The sequence below is a fragment of the Chiloscyllium punctatum genome, chromosome 8, assembly GCF_047496795.1.
Source record: "Chiloscyllium punctatum isolate Juve2018m chromosome 8, sChiPun1.3, whole genome shotgun sequence".
Lineage (NCBI taxonomy): Eukaryota > Metazoa > Chordata > Chondrichthyes > Orectolobiformes > Hemiscylliidae > Chiloscyllium > Chiloscyllium punctatum.
The window spans coordinates 76,664,109-76,689,697 of NC_092746.1; the positions used below are offsets into that span (position 1 = coordinate 76,664,109).

General features: G+C 41.4%; 1 protein-coding gene across 2 annotated transcripts in view; it reads left to right on the forward strand.

Moving 5' to 3' along the window:
- fam171a1 (family with sequence similarity 171 member A1) overlaps positions 1–25,589 on the forward strand; it is a 193,139-nt gene that overhangs the window by 142,111 nt on the left and 25,439 nt on the right. For both annotated transcript variants that reach the window (XM_072575825.1, XM_072575824.1), the window contains 2 exons: positions 1,363–1,521; positions 9,770–9,946. In XM_072575825.1, the coding sequence (XP_072431926.1) occupies positions 1,363–1,521; positions 9,770–9,946 (336 nt within the window). The remainder of the gene's footprint in view (positions 1–1,362; positions 1,522–9,769; positions 9,947–25,589) is intronic.

A 25,589-nucleotide genomic window follows, 5' to 3' on the forward strand; every position in this document is an offset into this window, starting at 1 on the left:
TGCTGGCAGAGGCCATTTGGCCCATTGTGTCTGCTCTGAGTCTCTGAAGAGCATCCCACTCAGAACCACATTTCTTTCCTGTTTGGTTATTGGTACTTTGCAGCATTTTATAAATTGGATTTATGAAGGTAATGTTGTATTCGGGTCTCCAATCAGTTGGTGCTTTCTCAACATCTGACCAGAGATTAGTGTGCTGAGTCCAGTAGAAGTTGCAAAGTCAGGTCAGCTTCATATTATATTGTGGATGTGTAAGGTCCTTTCAGGCAGAGGGTACTCGCTGGAGGAGTAATGGAAAATTACAGATGTGATGCATAAGAACACAACTATCTGCAATCTTTGCAGAGGTTGATAATATTTCTAGAATGCATTTCATTCTTTGCAAAGGCTATTACAAGTGGGTTATCAAAAATCCATGCCACGTGGTGAAAAATTGAAACTGTTGTCTGGAGTTAAAAGGTGGAGTGGCACAGAATGAGGTGTATGTCAGGAAGAGATAGGGATGGGAACACAGAGAACAGTGTCTTCATAACATAACATATATGGAACCTGAGGAAAGAATGCATCTAATATTTGTTCCAGTTGGCCAGTTCCTTTATGGCAAATGTTTTGGGTGGTCTTGCTTAGACTGGAGTCGTCTTCTCTGCAGTCCTGAAATCTGCATCAAATTTCATATGATCATTGCAGTCTAGCTGCTGGTCAACTTGTTGTTGCAGATGGACAGCCACTAGTGGATGCAGTTCATCTTTGATACAACCTTATCTTTCTTGCATCTTCAATTTCTCTCCTTATTCCTCCTTTCAAAATACAGTGGTAAAGGGTTATTCCCTATCATGAAAACAAGATGGTAGTGCCACAAGCCATGACCCAACTTCCTGGCTGATTTAAACAACCAGAAATAAGAATAAAATCCTTAAGACGCTGCTACAAATCTTTTCTCAGAGATCTTTTAATTAATGTTCATAAAATGGTTTAAGTACACAAGTTAAATGGAAAGGTGTATTACATGAGGCTGCAACTTGCCTGCAAACCACAATTAGTTCATTGGAGCCTAACTTAAAAATTGCAAACCCATGGCATCTTTTGGTGCAATTGTAAAACCTAACCACAAAATTAATTAGGCAAATTCCACCTGATTCATGATTTGTGTTGATTCTTCTCTCACCCACCCCCAAAGATTACATCTGATGTTTTGACAAATAATGCCATTATTATCTTTATTTACTCTAGGATTCATGAGAAAATGGGTGCTGGAATGAAATGATTTATAATTAATGTTTCATTAGTTGACCCTAAAATGTAATGCTTGTATGGTAATGTCTTAGGAAAAGCGATTGATAAGTCCTTATTTATTTTGATCCATAGGTGCTCTAATTCAGCCTAGAATCCAGTTCCAGAGAAGGTCTCTCAACTTGCCAAAGAACTCAACCTACCGAAATCTGGTAGCTTTTCTTACAGTAGCTGCCACCCCTTGGGAAGTAGGTGATTTCCCATATCTTCAAGGAATTGATGTAAATCGAACAGGTAAGGCACAGATATTAAACAATGCAAACTCTTATGCAGAGTTAAAATGTCATATTACTCTGTTAGATGCATTTCACAAATGGTGCAGCAATTACTGCCAACTAATTTACTACTTTACATTGCTAATATAATTCAATATAACTACAAAATATTGTCACACTTCCTCTAAAAAAGTGTAAATTACCTTCATTTTGATTTTCACACAAAAGAAAGTAGAGCAAAGCAGTAATTTCATCATTCTCCTCAGTGGAAATGTTTTAAGATAATCAAACATGATGCATAAATGGCTTCTCCTACTGGTATAAATCTCTCAATTGATACTGCTTCCAGCATATTTCCAGGCAGTGCATTCCACACCTTAACTACTCACTGTGTGAAAAAGTTTCCTGTCACATCCCTTTTACTTCCTTTGAAAATTAGTTTAAATCTATGGCCTCTCATTCATAATCCTGTTATGAGTAGGAACAGTTTCTCTCTATCTACTCTGTCCAGTTCTCTCAAGGTTTTGAAAACCTCAATCAAATCTCTTAGCCATTTCCTTTCTCAGTTCCAACTTATTCAATTTATCTTCGTAATTGAAGCTTCTCATCCGTGAAACAATTTTCATAAACTTTTTTTGCACCATCTCCATAGCATTCGCTTCCTTCCTGATATGCGGTAGCCTGAACTGCACACAGTACTCCAGCTGAGGTCGAATCAGTGCCTTTACAGGTTCAGCACAAACTCCTTGCTCTTGTACTCTATACCTGTGTAAATAAAGCCTAGGATACAATATGCTTTATTAACAGGTCTCTTTGCCTATCCTGCTACCTTTAATGACTTATGTCCATGTACACCCAGGTCTCTCTTTTCCTGCACACTATTTAGAATAGCAACTTTTATTTTGTACTGTCCCTCCATGTTCTCGGTAGCAAAGTGTAGCATCTCTCACTTCTCTGCATTGAATTTCATCTGCTGCTTCTCTGCCTACTCCACTAACTCCAAAATGGCATTTTGAAGTTCTACACTATCCTTGTCACAGTATACAGTGCTCCCAAGTTTTGTATCTTCCCCAAACTTTCAAATAGTCCCTAGTACACCAAGGGCTAGATCATTAACATAAATCAGCATATAAATCAAGGGTCCCAAATCAACCCCTGGGGAACTCCACTACAAGCTTTCCTCCAACCTATAAAAATACCAGTTAACAATTATTGTCTTTTTCCTATGTCCACCCTGTTACTACATTTTTTCATTCCATGAACTCTAACATTGTTCAGAAGTCTGTTGTGCGGCATTATGTCAAAGACCTTTTGGAAGTCCTTGTACATCAAATCAACAGCATAACCCTCATTAACCCCTCTCTGATGCCTCTTCAAAGACTCCCGGTTTGCTAAAAAATGATTGTCACTGAGGAAACCCATGCTGTCTCCCCTTACACACATTTGTCCATGTCACCATTAATTTTATTCAGATTCATTGTTTCTCAAATTGAAATTAACTGCTCTGTTATTGTTGGTTTACCCTTACACCCTGTCTTGAATAATTGTAAAATTTTTCTTTTCTCCACTCTGGCACCTCTAGGCTAAGAAAGAATGAAATTTTGGCCAGTGCCTCTGCAATTTCCACTCCTGCTTCCTTTAGTATTCTCAGTTATATGCCTTTGGTCCCAATGCTTTGCCAGCTATAAGTACAGTCTATCCAATACCTCCTCCTTTCACATCCAGGGAACTCTGGATTAATTTGTCCTTTGAGGGACTATATCTTACCTATTATTAAGACATCTCTTCTTTGAAGGTAGACCGCTGTTCAGCTACAGGAGAAATTCTGCTGAGGCTGGCAATCTGAAATAAAAACCTGAAATGCTGGAAGTACTCAGCCGTTTGGGCAGCATCTGTGGAGAGAGAAACAGTTAAGGTTTTCGGGTGGATAATGTTTCATCAAATGAATGATCATTGATCCAACTCAATTGAACTAAATTTTAGTTCCAGGATCCAATTGTGGCACTCACAGTGTGTCCCAGCCAGCTCTGTTTTTCTCACTGGAGTCAACTATATCCCAGTTAATGATTTTTGTTCTGTTTTATTACTCTGTGTCAGGATGGAAATGGCTTGGAGAAGAGCCTGCAGCTAGTGGTATTCCCATGTATTAGTTACCCTTTTCCTTGATGGCATTGATCATGGCTTTGGCAATGCTTTGGAAGGACCCTCAGTGAATTTGTGCAGCACATTTTGTAGATGGCACACGTTGCTGCTACTAAACATCGGTAGTGGAAGGGTTGAATCTTTGTGGCTGTCATGCCAATCAAGCAAGATGTTTTATCTTGGATAGTGTCAAGTTTCTTGAATTTCATTGGAGCTGCACTCAATTTTGGGCGGCACGGTGGCACAGTGGTTAGCACTGCTGCCTCACAGCGCCAGAGACCCGGGTTCAATTCCCGACTCAGGCGACTCTCTGTGTGGTGTTTGCACGTCCTCCCTGTGTCTGCATGGGTTTCCTCCGGGTACTCCGGTTTCCTCCCACAATCCAAAGATGTGCAGGTCAGGTGAATTGCCCATGCTAAATTGCCCGTAGTGTTAGGTAAGGGGTAAATGTAGGGGTATGGGTGGGTTGCGCTTCGGCGGGGCAGTGTGGACTTGTTGGGCCGAAGGGCCTGTTTCCACACTGTAAGTAATCTAATCTAATCTAAATCAGAAAATTGGGGAGTATCTCTTCACGCTCCACAGTTAGATTGTAGACAGGCTTTGGGGAGTAAGGACCTGAGTTACTCACCACAGGGTTCTTAACCTCTGACCTGCTCCTGAAGCCATAGTATTTATAAAGCTGTTCCAGTTAAGTTTTTGCTGAATGGTAACCCCCCTCCCCATGAGGAAAATGGCAGATTCAGTGATGGTGATGCCATGGAATGTCAAGAGGCGATGGTTAGATTCTTTCTCCTTGAAAATGATCAATACCTGGCATTTTGCCAAATGAATATCACTTGTTCATTGTTCTTCTCCACTGTCAGAGACCTTATGATATGGTGACCAATACCCCATCAATGTCATTTGATCTACTGGGCCCACCTCATTCCCAAGAACCAGGTCAATCAGTGCTTCTTCACTCCTTGAGCTGCTGCAGAAATTCTCCTGTTTACATTCTTGCTTGGCCTCTCTGCCACTTACACTGCCACTATCTCGATCTACTTCCAGTTACTTAGGTCTCCCATTATGACAACTCTATAATATTTAATAATGAACCCTCTGTGACATTCTGTTTCTCCAGCACTGTATTGTCCTACTTAATGAATACTGCAATTCCTCTTCTTGCATTCCTGAACAGGAATATTTAACCAGTTATGTTGTTCTTTGAGCCAGGTCGCTGTTATAGTGTAAACACCTTAATTCCACATTACCACCTGTGCTTTTAGTTTATCAAATCTCATTTATTGTATGCAATACATTCACAAACATCCTGTTTTAGAATGTTTTAATTGAATAACTGTTGTCTATTATAGTGCTAATTGTCACTGCAAGTATTTTGCAAAGAAGATCCTTTGCAGCCAACAAACCTCAAGTTTATTCATGAGGAAGCCCATGATTTTCCTTGTGGGTTTTGTGTCTTCACACCGTTAAAGTAATTGGAACATCTTGAGAATCAAGCATGGTCTTATTTAACTAGTCTTGCTCCATTTGTATATGTTAAGTGAGAAACCTAGTCAGAAATACTGCAAAGGAGAAATTCTGCTGAGGCTGGCAATCTGAAATAAAAACCTGAAATGCTGGAAGTACTCAGCCGTTTGGGCAGCATCTGTGGAGAGAGAAACAGTTAAGGTTTTCGGGTGGATAATGTTTCATCAAATGAATGGTCATTGATCCAACTCAATTGAACTAAATTTTAGTTCCAGGATCCAATTGTGGCACTCACCTAAATTCAAGGGCACTAGAAGAGATTTTTAGTTAGGCGGCCAAACTAATTAGGCTGTGAGGTCCAATAGGCTGTGGATCACCAAGGCTGTGGATGGCTGGCACTCTGTGAGTTGCTAGCTGTAGGATGGTGACCATAAATGTGCGACAGAATAGAGGCAGCCTCAGAAGTCTCGTAAATGGTGTAAACTGTATTGTGGCCACCCACCACTGCCAAGCCATTCACACAGAGAAGAGCACATTTCCCAGGATACTGCAGTCATGAATCTCATGACCCACTGACCCATGTTCAGCTGCTTTGTGGGATGTGCCTTTAATTGCTGTGGCCTACAGTCATTGAATTGCCAGTATTCAGTCAATGAACTCCAGCCAGATTGGGGGATCTTGGCTGTTAACTAGTAAATTCACAGGGTGTATGAATTCTCTTCACTTCAATCAGCCACCCTTCAATTCCCCCAGAACCTCCCTGAAAATATGCCAGAGGCAGGAACATGCAGATAGAGGAAATAAATTAGTTGATAGCAAGACATTGTTGACATGCCTGACTCCAGCTCAGGATAAATACTCAAACTTTGTATTTGTGAGGCCTTCAACAAGGTCCCACATATTAGATTGGTTAGTAACGTTGGATCACATGGGATCCAGAGAGGGCTAGCCAAGTGGATACAAAATTGGCTTGATGGTAGGAGACAGAGGGTGGAGTAGAGGGTTGTGGATCAGACTGGAGGCTTGTGACCAGTGGTGTGCCACAAGGATTCAGTTTGGTTTCACAGGGCGGTGCAACATCGAGGGCCGAAGGGCCTGTACTGCACTGTAATATTCTGTGTTCTGTGATTGGTGCTGGGTCCGTTGTTGTTCGCCATTTAGATAAACGAGTTGGATGAGTATACAGGACGCATCGTTAGTAAGTTTGTGGATGACACCAAAATTGGTGGTATAATAAACAGTGACGAAAGTTATCAAACCATACAACAGGATCTTCATCAACTGGGTCAGTGGGTCAAGGAATGGAAGATGGAGTTTAACTTACATAAATGTGCGGTGTTGCATTTTGGTGAAACAAGCCAGGGCAGGACTTATGCAGTTAACGATGGGACTGTGGAAGTCTTGGTCAAGCAGAGAGACCAAAGAGTGCAGATACATAGTTCCTTGAACATGGTATCACATGTAGACAAGATGGTGTAGAAGGCATTTGGCAAACTTGCCTTTATTGGTCAGAGGATTGAGTATAGGAGTTGGGATGTCATGTTACGGCTGTACAAGATGTTGATAAAGTCACATTTGAAGTACTGCATGTAATTCTGATCATTCTGCTACAAGAAGGATGTTATTAAACTGGAAAGGGTACAAAATAGATTTACAAGGATGTTACCGAGACTGGAGGGTTTGAGTTATAAGGAGAGGCTGGATAGGCTGGGACTTATTTCCTGGACTGTAGGAAGCTGAGGGGTGACCTTGAAGTTGTATATAAAATCATGAGAGGTATAGATGAGATGAATAGACATAAAGTCTTTTCCCCAGGGTAGAGAGTCCAAATTAGAAGGCACAAGTGCTTTAAAAGGGACCTGAGGGCAACTGCTTCACAGAGGGTGGTGCGTATATGGAACAAGCTGTCAGAGGAAGTGGTAAAGGTGGGTGCAATTACAATATTTAAAAGACATTTGGACAGGTACATGGATAGAAAAGGTTTAGAGGGACATGAGCCAAATGTAGGCAAATGGACTAGTTCAGTTTAGAAAGCCAGGTCGACATGGATGATTTAGGCCGAAGGGTCTGTTTCTTTGCTGTATGATTTTATAATGCCTGGACCTTGTCTAAAGGCCTATTTGATTTTCAGCAGTCGACATACATCCACTAGTGAATCTTAACAAGAAGAAGCTCTTCAATGAGGTGAAACACAACTCCACTTGCCTGGATGAATGTAGCTACAACACTCAAGAGACTTGACACTATCCAGGACAAAGCAGTTTGTTTGATTGTCACTGCATCTGCAAACATTCACACCCTCCTCCACCAATGCTCAGTAGCCGCAGTCGATACCATCTACAAAATGCGCTGCCAATTCACCAAGACTCCTTAGCTAGTACCTCCAAACCCATGATCACTTCAGCTTGAAGGACAAGTGCAGGGGATACATAGGATTACCACCACTTGCAGGTTCCCCTCAAAGCAATTCACCATCCTGACTTGGAAATATATTGCTGACCCAGTGTTGCTGAGTCAAACTCCTGCAACTCACTCCCTAACAGTTCATTGGGTATACCTACATCAAGTGGACTGCAGCAGGTCAAGAAGGCAGCTTACTGCCACCTTTTCAAGTCATTTGGAGAAGGGCAATTGACGCTGGCCCAGCCAGTGAAGCTTACACATTAATTAAAAAATAATTAGGATGATGCCCAAAAAAAACTTAATGATCTATCATTCAATGACATTGTGGCCAATCTGATAGCCCTCCACTCCACTTTCCTTCTTTTCCCACTCGATTCCACAATGAGTAAAAATCTGTCTGCTGAATACGCTCAGTGACCCAGTCTCATTAGCCCTATGTGGAAAAGATTTCAATAGATTCACTACTGTCTCAGAAGAAATTCCTCGTCATCTCTGTTCTATTCTGAAATGATGCCATCTGGTCCTCAATTCTCCCATGAGAAATAACCTCTTCAAATCCATCCTGTCAAGTCCCGAAGGATCTTGTATGTTTCAGTGAGGTTTTCTCTCACTCAGATGAAAGCAGGATTTTGCTTTCCTGAGGACAACTGAAATCAAAACTGCACAGTCCATGTCGTTTGAAGAATTTAGATTTCTATCACACCTTTCGCAACATCAGGATGTCCCAAAGTGCTTTACATCCAAAGGAGTATCTTTGAAATGCATTCACTATTCTAATGTAGGAAACACTAAAGTTAATTTGCTAACATCAAGGTCCTGAAAACAGTAATCACCTAATTAGATTGTTTCACTCAGGTTGTTTGAGGATTAAATAAGGTCAAGGCACTGCTTCTTGCAAAGTGTGCATCTTGTTCATCAATTTACAGTGAGTCTTCAATCTATAGCAATAATAAAGACTAAGTTGTTATCTAACTATAGCTTGTGATCCAAACCATTTCCACTTGGATTGCTATCCGTTTCCCTGCAAACCCTAACAGTGTTACCTTCGTGTTATTTACATAGAATTGACAAGTGAGCTCAATTAAAAAATGATACATTAATTTGTTCAAATATAGTTTACAGTACTCTCATCTGAGTGAATAACATACCATATTCAAGTTGTTGTAATTTGGTCTTTTTTGAAAACCATAACAGTTATGTAACTTATGAGATTTTGAATTCACATGCAAATTCTCTCCAGGTTTTATCTGCTATTCTCTCACTAGAACTGGGGGTCACTATTTAAAAATGAAGGGTCGTTCATTAAAAAGAAAGGCGGGGTTCATTTCTCTCAGCTGGACAGGGGCCTCAGAACTCTCATCCTCGAAAGGTAGTGCAAATAGTATCTTTCAACATTTTTAAGACTGCGGTGGATAGTTTCTTTATAAACTTCCATTCCCATGTTTATCAGGGCTGGGCAGGAATGTGAAATAGTCAGACCACCATGATCGTATAGAAAAAGGGAGCAGGCTTAAGAGTCCAAATGGCTTCCTCCAGCTTGAATCTATATGTTTATGCCTTACGATCTTCCTTTCTGGAATCATGCTGTAGGAAGTGAATGTGATATACAAGTTAAATTTAGCAGTTCAATTGATCAATACTGATTACTGTTCTTCATTAATAGAACATTTGTATTTAATTGCAATGTAGATTTAATTTGTAAAACAAACAAAAGTCACTTTTTTTAAAAAAGATTGGTTCGATCAGATGAAATGGGAGATGTGATTGGACTGTACTTAAGGACAGGGATTCGTTGAGTGTTAGTCTGATAAACTGTGATTTGAAGGTAAGTTTCAGAAGCTGTTAACATGCATTGCATATAAATTTGTAAATATATTGTTTATATTGATCACATGCATCTGGTTTTGAGCATCAATCATGGTTTATTCCAGGACACAGCCGTTATTGAGAAATGTGGCTGCTTGGAGGCATCCATTTGTGTAATTGCATCTGTTTATGTTGTGCATTTAGTAAACTGTATCCTCACCCAGCAGAATTTTATACTTAATTTAAAGAAGAGGAATGAATAATAATAATAAATATGCATTATCTATGCTCTGGGCATTGAAGATAACTTGCTTCCCAAATCTTGAAAGCAATTTTCCTGATCAATGTCAACAATGCATCATAGTCAGGGTAATTTACCTTGCTTCAACACGATACACTAATAATGTGTTTAACCTTTTTTACTTCTAATGCTGTCATCTGTTTTACAGGAAACAGCAGCAGGTTTCAGCTGACCCCTGTCACAGCAGTGAGTGTTCATCTCTTGAATAGTGATGGAACTGAAATCCAAGTGAACGGTCCCATCTGTGTGACCATTCCCCTGCCAGCCAAAAGCTCCTTGAAGCCTAATGATGCTCTCCCAGCATGGAAGTTTGATAAGAAAATTGGTAAGCCATCCAGATAATTTGTCAATATTTTGAAGACTGAAGACGGGAGAGCTAACTAATTGTCTGTTCTCCAAGTGCAGTGCCAGGATATTACACAAGGTTCTGTTTTTGTTTTTCTTCTCAAAAGCTTTTCTTGGCAAGTAGAACACAAAAGATATTGTTCTTGTCTTTTGTGTAAGTTTGTTAATTTCCATCTAATGTGTGCTGTTTTTGTTAGTTCTATTTCTTTTTATCCCATTTTCTGAAAACATGTACCTGTGTTATGCAATTATTAAGATTAGTTTTTGAATTAGTCCACAAATAATTCTATCCTCAAATGTTTCTTTTCACTGCTAATTGTGCTGTTCATGCAGGTTTTACAGTAGTAGTCTTGCCCATTACTGAAAGCTGTTAAGCTCACAAATCCTTGGTGAGAAACTTAAGTGTGCTTGGCCATAGAAACAGGACTCTGCCATTTAGTTCCTTGAATGAGACCATGACTGACCTATGAGCTATCTCTACCCAGGTTTCTATAATGACCTCTAACTTACAGTGAACAATTAGAGTCATAGTGTCATACCATACAAAATCAGAGCGTTTGGCCCAACTCGTCCATGCTCACCAAATTTCCTAAGCTGAACTATCCCATTTGACTGCATTTGGCCCATATCCCTCGAAACCTTTTCTATCCATGTACCAGTCTAAATGTCTTTTAAATGCTGTTAACATATTCTACCACTTCCTCTGGAAATTCCTTCCATATACGCAACATCCTCTGTGTGGAAAAAGTTGCCCTTCAGATCCCTTTTAAATCTTTCCTATCTCACCTTAACCAATGCCCTGTAGTTTTAGACTCCCCTACCATGGGGAAAAGACTTTGGCTATTCATTTTATCTATGTCCCTCATGATTTTATAAACCTCTATATGATCACCGCTCAGCCTCCTACACTCCAGGGAAAAAGCGTCCCAGCCTATCCAGCATGTCCTTATAACTGAAACCCTCCAATCTTGATGATATCCTTGTAAACCTTTTCTGCACCCTTCCCACTTTAATAACATCTCTTCTATAGCAGGGCAGCCAGAATTGTACGCAGTACTCCGAATCTGGCCTTACCAATGTCCTGTACAGCTGTAACATGATGCCCCAACCCTACATTCGATGCTCTGCCTGATGAAGGCAAGCATGCTAGATGTCGTCTTCACCAAATCTAAAACCAACTTCCATTTGTGAAAGAAGTGTTAAAAGCTTCAAGCATCTTTTCTGTGTCGAGATGTGTCGTAATTACACTTCAATATCACGTTCCTGTGACGTGGTGTTGCAGTACTCCAAGTGTGATCTAACCTGGACTGTTATAGAGATGAAGCATGACTTGTACCCCCTTGTATTCTACTCCACTGGATATAATTGCTGTCATGCCATAAGCTTTTTGGATTACTTTTTGTACTTACATAATTTAAATACCCTGGATCCCCAAATGTCCACTGTATCTAGCCTTTTGCCATGAAGAAGATAGCTTGTCCTGGCCTTTAAGGTCAAATGTGGATGACCTCATTTGCTTATTTTGAAATCCATTTGCCACAGTTTTTCCCATTCATTTAATCTATTAATATCTATCAATTGTATAGCAAGATGCCTCACCCAGAAGGCGAAACACCAACTACTACTCACTCCCCATCAAGCATATCTCATCGTGGGATATTTCAATGATATTGCTGATAGTTACAAAGGATTGCACTTCCGGACTGTCTCACTCGTTCTACTTTCTGAAGGAGGCTACAAGAGGGGATATTAATGAAAGAAAAGGAAAAAGATGGAATTGAAAGTGCAGTTTGAGGCATGTCCTACCATTCTTTCTTATTAAACCAATGCTTCTAGGTATTTTAATTAACTAAACTGTGTTGTGGTTTCATTTCTAAAATCTATAAATCAAAACAAAACCCTGCCTGATGTTTAGTTTGGAGATTTCAATTTCTCCCTGTTATTTGCTTATCCCAGTATTCCCCTCTGGTTTGGTAAAATCATTTGCCATGTAGATTTAGCCAATTTTTTAGATGGTAAATGGTGTGTCAGAGATGGTGTTCATGTGCTGGTAATTTTGTATTGCATCATTCTGTGTGTTTATACAGAGTTAAGACTGACTAGGCATAAATACGTAGTTGACCTTGAAGTAATCTGCCTTCAGTTTGGCAAGTCTTCATGCTGGTTAGTCATACTTACAGGATGTAGATTTCTCAATTCTGTTCTGTTATATTTCACCATCAAACACACAAGACCTCTTTAGATTTTCTGGTTGGGTGTCAGCCAAATGATACCTCATAATGAGGGTCCAATTAACCAATGCACAGCCGTGATACAGAATCTACTGTAGACTCTCCAGGAAACCATAATTGTATCAGCTTTTGTCAGAGTCATAGAGATGTACAGCACAGAAACAGACCCTTTGGTCCAACTCATCCATCCCAACCAGACATTCTAAATTAATCTAGTCCCGTTTGCCAGCAGTTGGCCCATATCCCTCTAAACTCTTCCTATTCATACATCCGCACACAATATTCCAAAAGGGGCCCAACAAAAGTCCTGTACAGCCCACAACATGACCTCCCAACTTCTATATTCAATGCTCTGTCCAATAAAGGAAAGCATACCAAATGCCTTCTTCATTATCCTATCTACCTGAGCCTGCACTTTCAAGGAAGTTTGCACTCCAAGGTCCCTTTGTTCAGCAACACTGCCCAGGATGCTTACCATTAAGTGCATAAGTTCTGCTCTGATTTGCATTTCCAAAATACTGCATCTCACATTTATCTAAATTAAACTCCATCTGCCACTCCTCAGCCCATTGGCCCATCTGATCAAGATCCAATTGTACTCTGAGGTAACCTTTTCACTGTCCACTACACCTCCCATTTTGGTGTCATCTGCAAATTTACTAACTATACCTCCTACGTTCACATCCAAATCATTTATATAAATGACGAAAAGAAATGGACCCAGCATCAATCCTTGTGGCATACCACTGGTCACAGGTCTCCAGTCTGAAAAACAACCCTCCACCACCACCCTCTGTCTTCTACCTTCGAGCCAGTTCTGTATCCAAATGGCTAGTTCTCCCTGTATTCCATGAGATCTAACCTTGCTAACCAGTCTACCATGAGGAACCTTGTTGAATGCCTTACTGAGGTCCATGGAGATGACGTCCTCATCAATCCTCTTTATTACGTCTTCAAAATCCTTTTACATTTGGAAATCTCCATACTGTTGAATTTTTTTTTCCCCCAGAAGGAAGCTTCTGTTTGTGTCCCAATTAAATATTTCACTTTTTATCATCTTTATTCTTCCAATAGTTGCTCCTCCTAATATTTTTATATCTTTTTGACCATTCCAATTCCTTTTATATTTTTATAAAGCATTTTTATATTTTTCTGCTTTTGGTGCCTTTGATGGTCTAGGTGATTCCAGTAATCTGTGCCAGTTGCCAGTTTTCCATGTGAAATTATCAGAAGAAATGAGACAATTGGTTCGGCTATTAAGTATATGATGCTGAACTGTCCTTTTTAAACAATGTAAAGAGCAGGAAATGTCAATCAAAAGTGTTTTCAAGCACAGAAATACTGTATATGAAATTTCAAATGAAGCAATTTGAAGTAAAAGTCGCAATAATAAAATCGATTAACGTGTGCAGTCAGACTTCCACTGTTCTGTTGAGTTTAATTGCATAGTAACTGAAATTGAAGAAAGCTAAAAAATGTGTTGCTGGAAAAGCGCAGCGGGTCGGGCAGCATCCAAGGAGTAAGGAGAATCGACGTTTCGGGTATAAGCCCTTCTTCAGGAATGAGGAAGGTGTGCCAAGCAGGCTAAGATAAAAATAGGGAGGAGGTACTTAGGGGAGGGGTATTGGGAATGTGATAGGTGGAAGGAGGTTAAGGTGAGGGTGATAGGCCGGAGAGGGTTGGGGGCAGAGAGGTCAGGAAGGAGATTGCAGGTCAAGAAGGTGGTGCTGAGTCCGAGGGTTGGGACTGAAATAAGGTGGGGGGAGGGGAAATGAGGAAGCTGGAGAAATCTGCATTCATCCCTTGTGGTTGGAGTGTTCCTAGGCAGAAGATGAGGCGCTCTTCCTCCAGGCGTCGTGTTGCCATGGTCTGGCGATGGAGGAGGCCTGGCGATGCATGTCCTTGGCAGAGTGGGAGGGGGAGTTAAAGTGTTCAGTCACAGGGCGATTGGGTTGGTTGGTGCAGGTGTGCCAGAGGTGTTCTCTGAAATGTTCCGCAAGTAGGCGGCCTGTCTCCCCAATGTAGAGGAGGCCACATTGGGTGCAGCGGATGTAGTAAATGATGTGAGTGGAGGTGCAGGTGAATTTGTGACACATATTAACGGATCCCTTGGGGCCTTGGAGGGAAGTGAGGGGAGAGGTGTGGGCGCAAGTTTTGCATTTCTTGCAGTTGCAGGGGAAGGTGCTGGGAGTGGAGGTTGGGTTGGTGGGGGGTGTGGACCTAACGAGGGAATCATGGAGGGAGTGGTCTTTCCGGAACGCTGATAGGGGAGGGGAGGGAAATATATCCTTGGTGGTGGGGTCTGTTTGGAGGTGGCGGAAATGATGAAGGGTGATACGATGTATCTGGAGGTTGGTGGGGTGGTAGGTGAGGACCAGTGGGGTTCTGTCCTGGTGGCGATTGGAGGGGTGGGGTTCAAGGGCGGAGGAGTGGGAAGTGGAGGAGATGCAGTGGAGAGCATCGTCAACCACGTTTGAGGGGAAATTGCGGTCTTTGAAGAAGGAGGCCATTTGGGTTGTTCGGTATTGGAATTGGTCCTCCTGGGAGCAGATGCGGCGGAGGCAAAGGAATTGGGAATATGGGATGGCATTTTTACAGGGGGCAGGGTGGGAGGAGGTGTAATCTAGGTAGCTGTGGGAATCGGTGGGTTTATAGTTTGAGTCACCCTCTCGAGATAGAAATGGAGAGATCTAGGAAGGGGAGGGAGGAGTCTGAGACGGTCCAGGTAAATTTGAGGTTGGGGTGGAAGGTGTTAGTAAAGTGGATGAACTGTTCAACCTCCTCGTGGGAGCATGAGCGAGCGCCGATACAGTCATTGATGTAGCGGAGGAAAAGTTGGTGCCAGTGTAGCTGCGGAAGATGGACCTTTTCCTCCGCTACATCGATGACTGTATCGGTGCTACCTCGTGCTCCCACGAGGAGGTTGAACAGTTCATCCACTTTACTAACACTTTCCACCCTGACCTCAAATTTACCTGGACTGTCTCAGACTCCTCCGTCCCCTTCCTAGACCTCTCCATTTCCATCTCGGGCGACCGACTCCCACATCCGCACCAACCAACCCAACCACCCCGTGGCTGAACACTTTAACTCCCCCTCCCACTCCACCAAGGACATGCAGGTCCTTGGCCTCCTCCATCGCCAGACCGTGACAACACGACGCCTGGAACCTAGGAACCCTCCAACCACAAGGGATGAATGCAGATTTCTCCAGCTTCCTCATTTCTGCTCCCCCCACCTTATCTCAGTCCCAACCCTCGGATTCAGCACTGCCTTCTTGACCTGCAATCTTCTTCCCGACCTCTCCGCCCCCACCCCCACTCTGGCCTATCACCCTCACCTTAACCTCCTCCCACCTATCACATTCCCAACGCCCCTCTCCCAAGTCCCTCCTCCCTACCTTTTATCTTCGCCTGCTTGGCACACCTACCCCCTTCCTGAAGAAGGGCTTATGCCCAAAACGTCGATTCTCCTTACTCCTTGGATGCTGTCTGACCTGCTGCGCTTTTCCAGCAACACAATTTTCAGCTCTGATCTCCAGCATCTGCAGTCCTCACTTTCTCCTGAAATTGAGGAAACCCAACTATGGTGATACTGAGCATTTGTTACTAAGTTTCTATTAGAGAATTTATTGACCTGAATATAAAATTCAAAGAATACATGATTCCTTATCAATTGAGCTTAGTTTGCACTTCTAATGGGAACTAGTGAAGCCAGCAGATGTGCATAATGCAGCACTACGCTCAATATGCGGTCTGATTCAAGTGAGATACCTGCCAACAGTGTGTGCACATAACAGAAGTCATGTGACTACATCACACTCGGTGGGAAAATTGTACACAATTCTAATTCAATCCAAAATCCCCTATTAATCCAAAATCCCCTATTAAGCAAGAAAAAAGTACATGCATTATTTTGTGTATTTTGAGTTAGCAAAATTATCAAATATATACATGGTTGATCTCACGGGTTAGCAGTTTGTTATTCTCAGAAGTCTATGCATACAGACTGGATGCACACACAGTCCTGAAATCAGGCTGCTCTCTTTAACAGTACACATGTGATTCTTGTCAGCAGCTGTTTGCCGAACAATGCAGTTCTTCGGGTTGTTTCTGCAAGAAGTGTCGATTGTTGCTATGGCACCCATTGTTCAATTTCTGTTGTTGGGTTGCTGTGGCTCTGATGATTGGTGTGTGGAACTGTTCAGGTGGTATATTCATGTCATCCTGATCGTGCGATTGTAGTATAGTGTAGAGTGATTCCCTGGAACCTTTGGCCAGTACCTCTCTGCTGCCCATCTGGCCTTGCCTGTTGTGCTTCTATTTAGCCAGAGGCTTATTTGTAAAATGAGCTTCTTGCAGTGAGAACACTGTTTTCCCCATGCTGAACATGTCTTGCTCTACTTTCCAAGGTGTCCTCCATATTATTTGCATCCTGCCCTTTGTCTGTGATTGTTCTGCCCTTTGTGCCTGGTGGATGTTTCAGATTAATGCAAGACCTGATCTGGTCTGCCATGAATATGCTCCAGCTGCTGATTCACAATCTCAGCACTTCTCCAAATATCAATTTCTCTCCTGAGTGTAAGTTTCTCTTCTGTCACTAGGCATGTTCTCACTGCAGTGTCTCTTATGCCTAATACATTTCTTTATTTAATATGTCATATGTCAGGTATAAGCATATGCCAGGTATAGACAAGATAAATCCTTAGAAGAGAATGAAGGCAGTAGGAGTATACTTAAGAGGGAAATCAGGAGGGCAAGAAGGGGTCATGAGATAGCTTTGGCAAATAGAGTTAAGGAGATTCCAAAGGGTTTTTACAAATACATTAAGGACAAAAGGGTAACTAGGGACAGAATAGGGCCTCTCAATGATCAGCAAGGTGGCCTTTGTGTGGAGCCGCAGGAGATACTAAACAAGTATTTTGCATCAGTATTTACTGTGGAAAATGACATGGACGATATAGAATGTAGGGAAATAGATGGTGACATCTTGAAAAATGTCCATATTACAGAGGAGGAAGTGCTGGGTGTCTTGAAACACATAACAGTGGATAAATCCCTAGGACCCAATCAGGTGTACCCGAGAACTCTGTGGGAAGCTGGAGACGTGATTGATGGGCCTCCTGCTGAGATATTTATATCATCAATAGTCACAGGTGAGGTGCCAGAAGACTGGAGGTTGGCTAACGTGGTGCCACTGTTTAAGAAGCGTGGTAAGGACAAGCCAGGGAACAGTAGACTGATGAGCCTGACATAAGTTTGGGCATGTTGTTGGAGGGAATCCTAAGGGACAGGATGTACATCTATTTGGAAAGACAAGGACTGGTTAGGGCTAGTCACGTGGCTTTGTGCGTGGGAAACCATGTCTCACAAATTTGATTGAATGTTTTGAAGAAGTAAAAAAGAGGATTGATGAGGGCAGAGCAGTGGATCTCATCTATCTGGACTTCAGTAAGGCGTTTGACAAGGTTCCCCACAGGAGACTGGTTAGCAAGGTTAAATCTCATGGAATACTGGGAGAACTACAATTTGGATACAGAACTGGCTGAAAGGTAGAAAACCGAGGAGGGTTGTTTTTCAGACTGGAGGCCTGTGACCAGTGAAGTGCCACAAGGATCTGTGCTGGGTCCACTACTTTTCATCATTTATATAAATGATCTGGATGTGAGCATAAGAGGTATAGTTAGTAAGTTTGCAGATGACACCAAAATTGGAGGTATATTGGACAGTGAAGAAGGTTACCTCAGATTACAACAGGATCTTGATCAGCTGTGCCAATGGGCTGAGACGTGGCAGATGGAGTTTAATTTTGATACATGTGAATTGCTCCATTTTGGGAAAGCAAATCTTAGCAGGAGTTATACACTTAATGGTAAGGTCCTAGGGAGTGTTGCTGAATAAAGAAACCTTGGAGTTCAGATTTATAGCTCCTTGAAAGTAGAGTCACGGGTAGATAGGACAGTGAGGTAGGCGTTTGGTATGCTTTCCTTTATTGGTCAGAGTATTGAGTACAGGAGTTGGGAGGTCATGTTGTGGCTGTACAGGACATTACTAAGGTAAAACCAATGACTGCAGATGCTGGAAACCAGATTCTGGATTAGTGGTGCTGGAAGAGCACAGCAGTTCAGGCAGCATCCAAGGAGCAGTAAAATCGATGTTTCGGGCAAAAGGCCTTCATCAGGAATACAGTCAGAAAACCTGAAGCGTGGAGAGATAAGTGAGAGGAGGGTGTGGGTGGGGAGAAAGTAGCATAGAGTACAATAGGTGAGTGGGGGAGGGGATGAAGGTGATAGGGTGGAGTGGATAGGTGGAAAGGATGATAGGCAGGTAGGACAGGTCATGGGGACAGTGCTGAGGTGGAAGTTTGGGTGAGGTGGGGGAAAGGGAAATGAGGAAACTGTTGAAGTCCACATTGATGCCCTGGGGTGAAGTGTTCCGAGGCGGAAGATGAGGCGTTCTTCCTCCAGGCGTCTGGTGGTAAGGGAGCGGGGGTGAAGGAGGCCCAGGACCTCCACGTCCTCGGCAGAGTGGGAGGGAGAGTTGAAATGTGACATTACTAAGGCCACTTTTGGAATATATCATGCAATTCTGGTCTCCTTCTTATCGGAAGTACATTCTGAAACTTGAAAGGGTTCAGAAAAGGTTTACAAGGATGTTGCCAGGGTTGGAGGATTTGAGCTGTGGGGAGAGGTTGAATAGGCTGGAGTGTAGGAGGCTAAGGGGGTGACCTTATAGAGGTTTAAAGAATCATAAGGGGCATGGGTAGGATAAATAGACACAGTCTCTTCCCTGGGTTGAAGGAGTCCAGAACTAGAGGGCATACATTTAGAGTGAGAGGTGAAAGCTACAAAAGAGACCTAAGGGGCAATGTTTTCACGCAGAGTGTGATAGGTGTATGGTGCTGCCAGAGGAAATGGTGGAGGCTGGTACAATTGCAACATTTAAAAGGCATCTGGATGGGTATATGCATAGGAAAGGTTTGGAGGGATATGGGCCGGATGCTCGCAGGTGGGACTAGATTGGGTAGGATATCTGGATGGCATGGACGAGTTGGACCAAAGGGTCTGTTTCCGTGCTGTACATCTCTGGCTGTATGACTCTAATTAGAGCACCCATTAATGTGCACCTCATGAGTGAAAGACAATGCGCACATCTCTGTCATTTTGTTTTCTAAAATTGAATACATAGCATTCATATGTAGCATTCATTTTGCACTCAGAGTACCTTCAAAGCAGTTAAACTTTCTATCATATTTTATCTGCTCTTCAGAGAGATTTAGGTGGAATATATTTTGAAAGTGACTTTCCAACAGTGATAAACTTACAATGACTTGTAACTGTTTGTTCAATAAATCTGTTTGCTGTTTCATAATTCTGCCATTATGCACAGAAAAATTCCAGTTTTGCTTAATATCCGCTGTCATTTGAACAGTAGCTGGTAGCAGTTTTTTAACTATAAATGGATATGATCATTCAAAGAACATTAAAAATGTTGCATGGTATGTACATTTGCTTTATTTGTCAGCTATCGCCAGAGGAGAAAGTGAGGACTGCAGATGCTGGAGACCAGAGTTGAAAAATGTGGTGCTGGAAAAACACAGCAGGCCAGGCAGATCCGAGGAGCAGGAGAATCGACGTTTCAGGCATAAGCTCTTCTACAGGACTTGAAGGCCTGAAGAAGGGCTTATGCCCGAAACGTCGATTCTCCTGCTCCTCGGATGCTGCCTGGCCTGCTGTGTTTTTCCAGCACCACATTTTTCAACAGCTATCACCAGAGTTATGCTAAAATAATATTTAGATGGGACATTCTAAGAGCCAAATCACATCTGATGTAAACATTATCCTGTATACATTAAAACAGAAATGTCTGATAAACATAGAATTATTATTTTAAATAGCAGCCTTGCAAAAGCTGTTAATGGATACCTAACAGAAATAGCACAAGAAATAGTCACAGTGAGTAAAATGATACTCTACTACTGCTGGACTAATCTCTGGAGAAATAGCAACAATGGAAAATGTTGGCCGGAAGAGTGTGAAGTTTTAAAAATTAGCAAAAGACAACATTTTAAAGAATACATAAAATTAGAATACAAGAGAAAATTAGCTAGAAAAATGAAAACAGAGTAAACGCATTTCCAAGTCTACAAAAAGGACAAGAATAGCTAAAATAAAGATTAGTGACTTGGAGGATGAGACTAGAGATTTCATAAATGGTAACAGGAAATGGTGAAACTTTGAATGATGACATTGTGTTTAACTTTGTTGTAGAAAACACAAAAAGGATCCCTAGAATAGTGGGAAGTCAGGCAAAACGAGAGAAAGAACTTAAAACAATTACAGTATCTAGAAAAAAGTACAAGGATAACTAATTGTTGGCAGGTCCTCTGGACTGATAACTGACATTTGAAGTCCTAAAAACACAAGAGGTAGCAGAGATGTGGTGGATGTTTAGTAGTAATTTTCCTAACATCCCAAAATCTTGAAAAGGTTCTAGAAATTTTGAAAACTATAAATGTTACACCTCTGCTCAAGAAAGCAGGGAAGTAGAAACCTTTAGCCCTCTTAGGCCAACATTTTTCATCAGGAAGATGTTATAATCTATTATTAAGGAAGTGGTATGAGGGGTTTCAGAAAATCATTAAAAATCTGGCAAAGTCAACATGGTTTTGTGAAAGGGAAATTGTATTTGACAATTAGAGTGCTTTGAGATATAATGTGTAAAGTGGATTAAAGGGAACAAGTAGATGTGAATTTGGATTTCTAAGTTCCAAGAGGATTTCAATAAAAGGTTGCTATGCAGGAAATTGGTTCAGAGTGTTTGGGGTGGTATATCAGCACAGGAATGGGATTAACTAACTGACATAAGTCAGTCAGAATTAATTGGTCATGTTCAACTTGACAAATTGTGATTGGGGGAGTGCCACAGGGATCAGTGATAGGACCTCACTTACTATAGTAATGTGTAATATAGGATTTATTTCATGACTTGGATAAAGGGGACAGAGTGTATTGCTAACAATACATGAAAGACTAAGAAAGTTCCACTTGCTTTCCACTTTCGGCCTGTGGTTGAGTGGATGATTTAACTCGATGACTTCTTGTGATTGGTAGCACACACTCCCATTCTTCAAACAATTTGATTCATTCCTTGTGATATCGAGTAACAATGGATATTGCAAAGCTATGGGATCTGATAACAGTCTGACAATAATATTGAAGACTTGTGCTGCAGCATTCACCGTCACCATCCAAGGTATTCCTGTAAAGCTATAATAATGGCAAATACCTGGTAATGTGGAAAATTTCCAAGGTAAGCCCTATCCACAAAAACCAGGACTAAACCAACCTGGCCAATTACCATCAATCTACGCTCCACCATCTGCAAAGTGATGGAAGGGATCATTGATAATGCAGTCAAGGGACATGTGCACAGTGGAAGATTGATCACTGACACTCCATTTGGGGCCCATCAGTGCCAATCAGCTCCTGACCTCATTAGAACCTGGATCTGAACATGGACAGAAGTACTGAATTCTAGAGGTGAGGTAAGAGCAACTGTCATTGGCATGAAGGGAATTAGAAAGACAATGTTGGCCTTTATTGCAAGGGGAAAAGGAGCATAAAATTAGGGACGTCTTGCTACAGTTGTGCAGGATATTGGTGAGACCACACTTAAAATATTGTGAGCAATTTTGTTCTCCGTGTCGTAGGGTCATAGAGATGTACAGCACAGAAACAGACCATTCAATCCAACTTGTCCATGCTGACCAGATATCCTAACCTAATCTAGTCCCATTTGCCAGCACTTGACCGATATTCCTCCAAACCCTTCCTATTCATATACCCATCAAGATATCTTTTAAATGTTGTAATTGTACCAGCCTTCACCACTTCCTCTGGTCGCTCATTCCAGTCACACACCACCCTCTGTGCGAAAAAGTTGCCCCTTAGGTCCCTTTTAAATTTTTCCCCTCTCACCCTAAATCTATACCCTCTAGTTCTGGACTCAACCACCCCAGGGAAAATACTTTGTCTATTTATCCTATCTATGCCCCTCATGATTTTATAAGTCTCTATAAGATTACCATTCAGCCTCCAATGCTCCAGGAAAAACAGCTCCAGCCCATTCAGCCTCTCCCTATAGCTCAAATCCTCTAATCCTGGCAACATCCTTGTAAATCTTTTCTGAACCTTTTCAAGTTTTACAACATTCTTCTGATAGGTTGTGTTAGAGAAAATTAGCTTGACTGATTCCTAGGATCCTATATCTTATCAGGAAATGTTAAGTAGGATGGGCCAAGGTTCTTTGGAATTTAGAAACAGAATAGGTAATGCTTTTGAAACGTATAAGAGTTTGATGGAGTTGTTGGCAGGGTAGATATTGAGAGGTTGATGTTTCACTTCAAGGCTGGAGGTTAGGGTGCTGAAATCTAGAAATAAATGGATACTGGGTCTCTGAATATATTCAAATATGAGTTGAACAAATTCTTGATCATTTATGGAGTCAAAGCTTATGGAACATAAGGGTTGGGGGTGGGGCAGGCAGGAAAGAGGAATTGAGGTCACAATCAGATTAACTATCATTTTATTGTGGGTCAGGCATGACAGCCTGAATGGGTTACTCCTTCTCTTTGGTTCTTAGTTCACACTTCCTTATGGTATGTGCTGTTTATTTGTCAACAGCTGCCCCTTAATCAAGTATGATTTCTATTCAGTCACGAGTTTTTACCTTTGGTCTTGATGTGGTAGTGGGGATATGTGTGTGTGATAAATTTGTTTGTGTTTGTATGTACATATCTTGCTTTCTCTACAGACCAATAACCTTTAGAGTGATTTGAACATCAATAGTATCTGAAAGAATTATAGATTTCATATTTGAAATAATTCATTGTAACCAATGATGAAAAACATCATTGATGAAAGAGTTTCTTTTTTGTGGGCAACTTATACTTCAAATTGCAGAGGGAATTGTCCATTTTTTCAACTTGTATTAAATTCTGTGTGGAATTACAGTAATTGTAGCAAATAGCCCACACTAACTGAGCTTGAAAGAGGTTACTGTAAAACTACTGTAAAACTGAATAGTAACTTCAATATACTGCCTTGTTCAGTTTTCAGATAGTTTCCTAAATTAGTTTCCTCGGCATCACCCTGTGGTCTCTCACAAAATCAGGCAGCACTTTTTCTCTGTTGACCACATGGAGCTGCTGTCCATCTGAGCTATTAATTGATTTGTATGGCAGCATGTAACCTGATCTCAAAAGTGGAATTCTCCGCCCAGCTCCTCATCAAATACATTAACTTTGCATCCAGACAGAATTCTAATTAGCTTGTGTTTGACCCCAACTCTTTATCAGCTCAGAAAGAATGCACAGCTTAAGTACAACTGTTTATAATCCAGTACTTTCAGTGCCTTTTTGCACTTTGAAAGTCTCAAAGTCTGGCCTTTGTAAATGTAATGACAACATTGTCTTTAAGGGTAAATATCTTGCATGTTCTTCCTAGTGAAGAGATCTGAGCTTTTTATTTGATCTAGTACATTCCAACCTCCCAGACTTGCTGTCAGGCAGACTTCAGAACAGACTTCACATGACCTCTTTCATTTGTTTCCTTTATTAGCACTACAGTAACGGACACAATCCCAAACATCATAAATTGATGAACCACATAGTTGTTTGGGGGTATGCATGTGTCTTTGAAACCTTGGGTTTGACTTCTTTCTCTATTACCTCATCATTCCTTCATTTAGATTTTACAAAAAGTTGAAACATGTAAGTCCATATTTTAGTATAAATAGTATTATTCAGTTATCCTCAGTAGTCTAAGAATGGGCCTGGATTTTGTTACTGTAGCCCAATATAGTAACTGTAATTAAGGAATTTATAAATATTTGAGCCAAGTCTTGTGGACCTGTTCATTCATTTGTTTTGTATTCAGTCTGATTATTGTCCGAGTCAGTTACAATTACAAAAATTACAAATATATTCTGCTTCAGAACTAGGCTAAATTTGGGAGAAAAGTTAAAATTCCAGGCTGAGCTTGTCTCCATTGATATGGGAAGACCTGACCATATTTTGCAGTCCTTGGGCAAATAGCTGCCTGGGGTAATGGCTTCTGTCCCTTTGAGAGATATTCCACCTCTGAGGGCTGCTGTCCCAATTCACAGCCATCAACACACAACAAAACCACTATTTCTTTCCTCTCTTTTACACATTTACAGTGATTCCCACAAACAGAAATATTACCCCTGACAACTACTGCTTTGTTCAGAGAAAATACTGAATATGAGTTTGAAATTCCCACTCAATTCATTCAAGTAGCAATGTATCTTCGTTCACACCACTCTCTTTAAAACTTCTTTTGCAGAATAAAGGTGTTGCCAGATGGGCTAGCATTTATTATCCATCTCTGATTGCCCTGAAGAATGTGGTGGTGACCACCCCCCCCGCCCCTCCCCCGTTTGTTGTGTCATTGAATAATACAGTAGGGAAATCGACCCTTCAGTCCACCTCATCTATGCCAGCTAGATATCCTAAACTGATCCAGTCCCATTTTCCAGTATTTGGCCCATATCATTCTGAACGCTTCCTATTTATGTACCCATCTAGCTGCCTTTTAAATGTTGTAATTATACCAGCCTCCATCACTTCCTCAGGCAGCTCATTCCACACAGACATGAACCCCTACCTGGAAAAGTTGCCCATCAAGTCCTTTTTAACTCTTACCCCTCTCACCTTAAATCTATGCCCTCTAGTTTTGGATTCCCCCTACTCTAGGAAAAAGATGTTGTCTATTCACCCTATCCATGTCCCTCATTATATACCTCTATAAGGTCACCCATCAGCCTCCAATGCCTATTTATGCTCTCCCTTTCTTGAAACACAGCTGTCTGTATGGTGTACATACACCAACAATGCTCAAAGAAATGGAGATCCAGACTTTGACCCAGCCATGGAAATGCAGCAGTGATTTTGTTCCAATTCAGCATGGAGTAAGGGAACTTACAGGTGACAGTACTGGGTGTCTACTGCCTTTGTCCTTCTAAGTGGTAGAGTCGCAAGTTCAATGGTCTGACATTGTATGCATCACAGCAAGTCTTTACAGTGAATTATAAAATTATACTTTTCTTGAAGACGGTTGCTGTCGTGCAACGTAGAATCTCTGATCTTCATTTTTTAATACTCTCAACAACATTCTACTCTTAAGTATATATCTACTGGCAGATCTAAGATGGAGTTCAGCTTTTATGATGTCTGTGTTGATGGTCATGACCTGGGTTGTTCTAGTAACGTGATTATTTAATTCTGTCGTGAGTTCGTTGGACAACATATCCTTACAGTCTTTGCTAAGATTATATAGGTGATTAGTAGAAAGTACACTGCAAGCTTTCT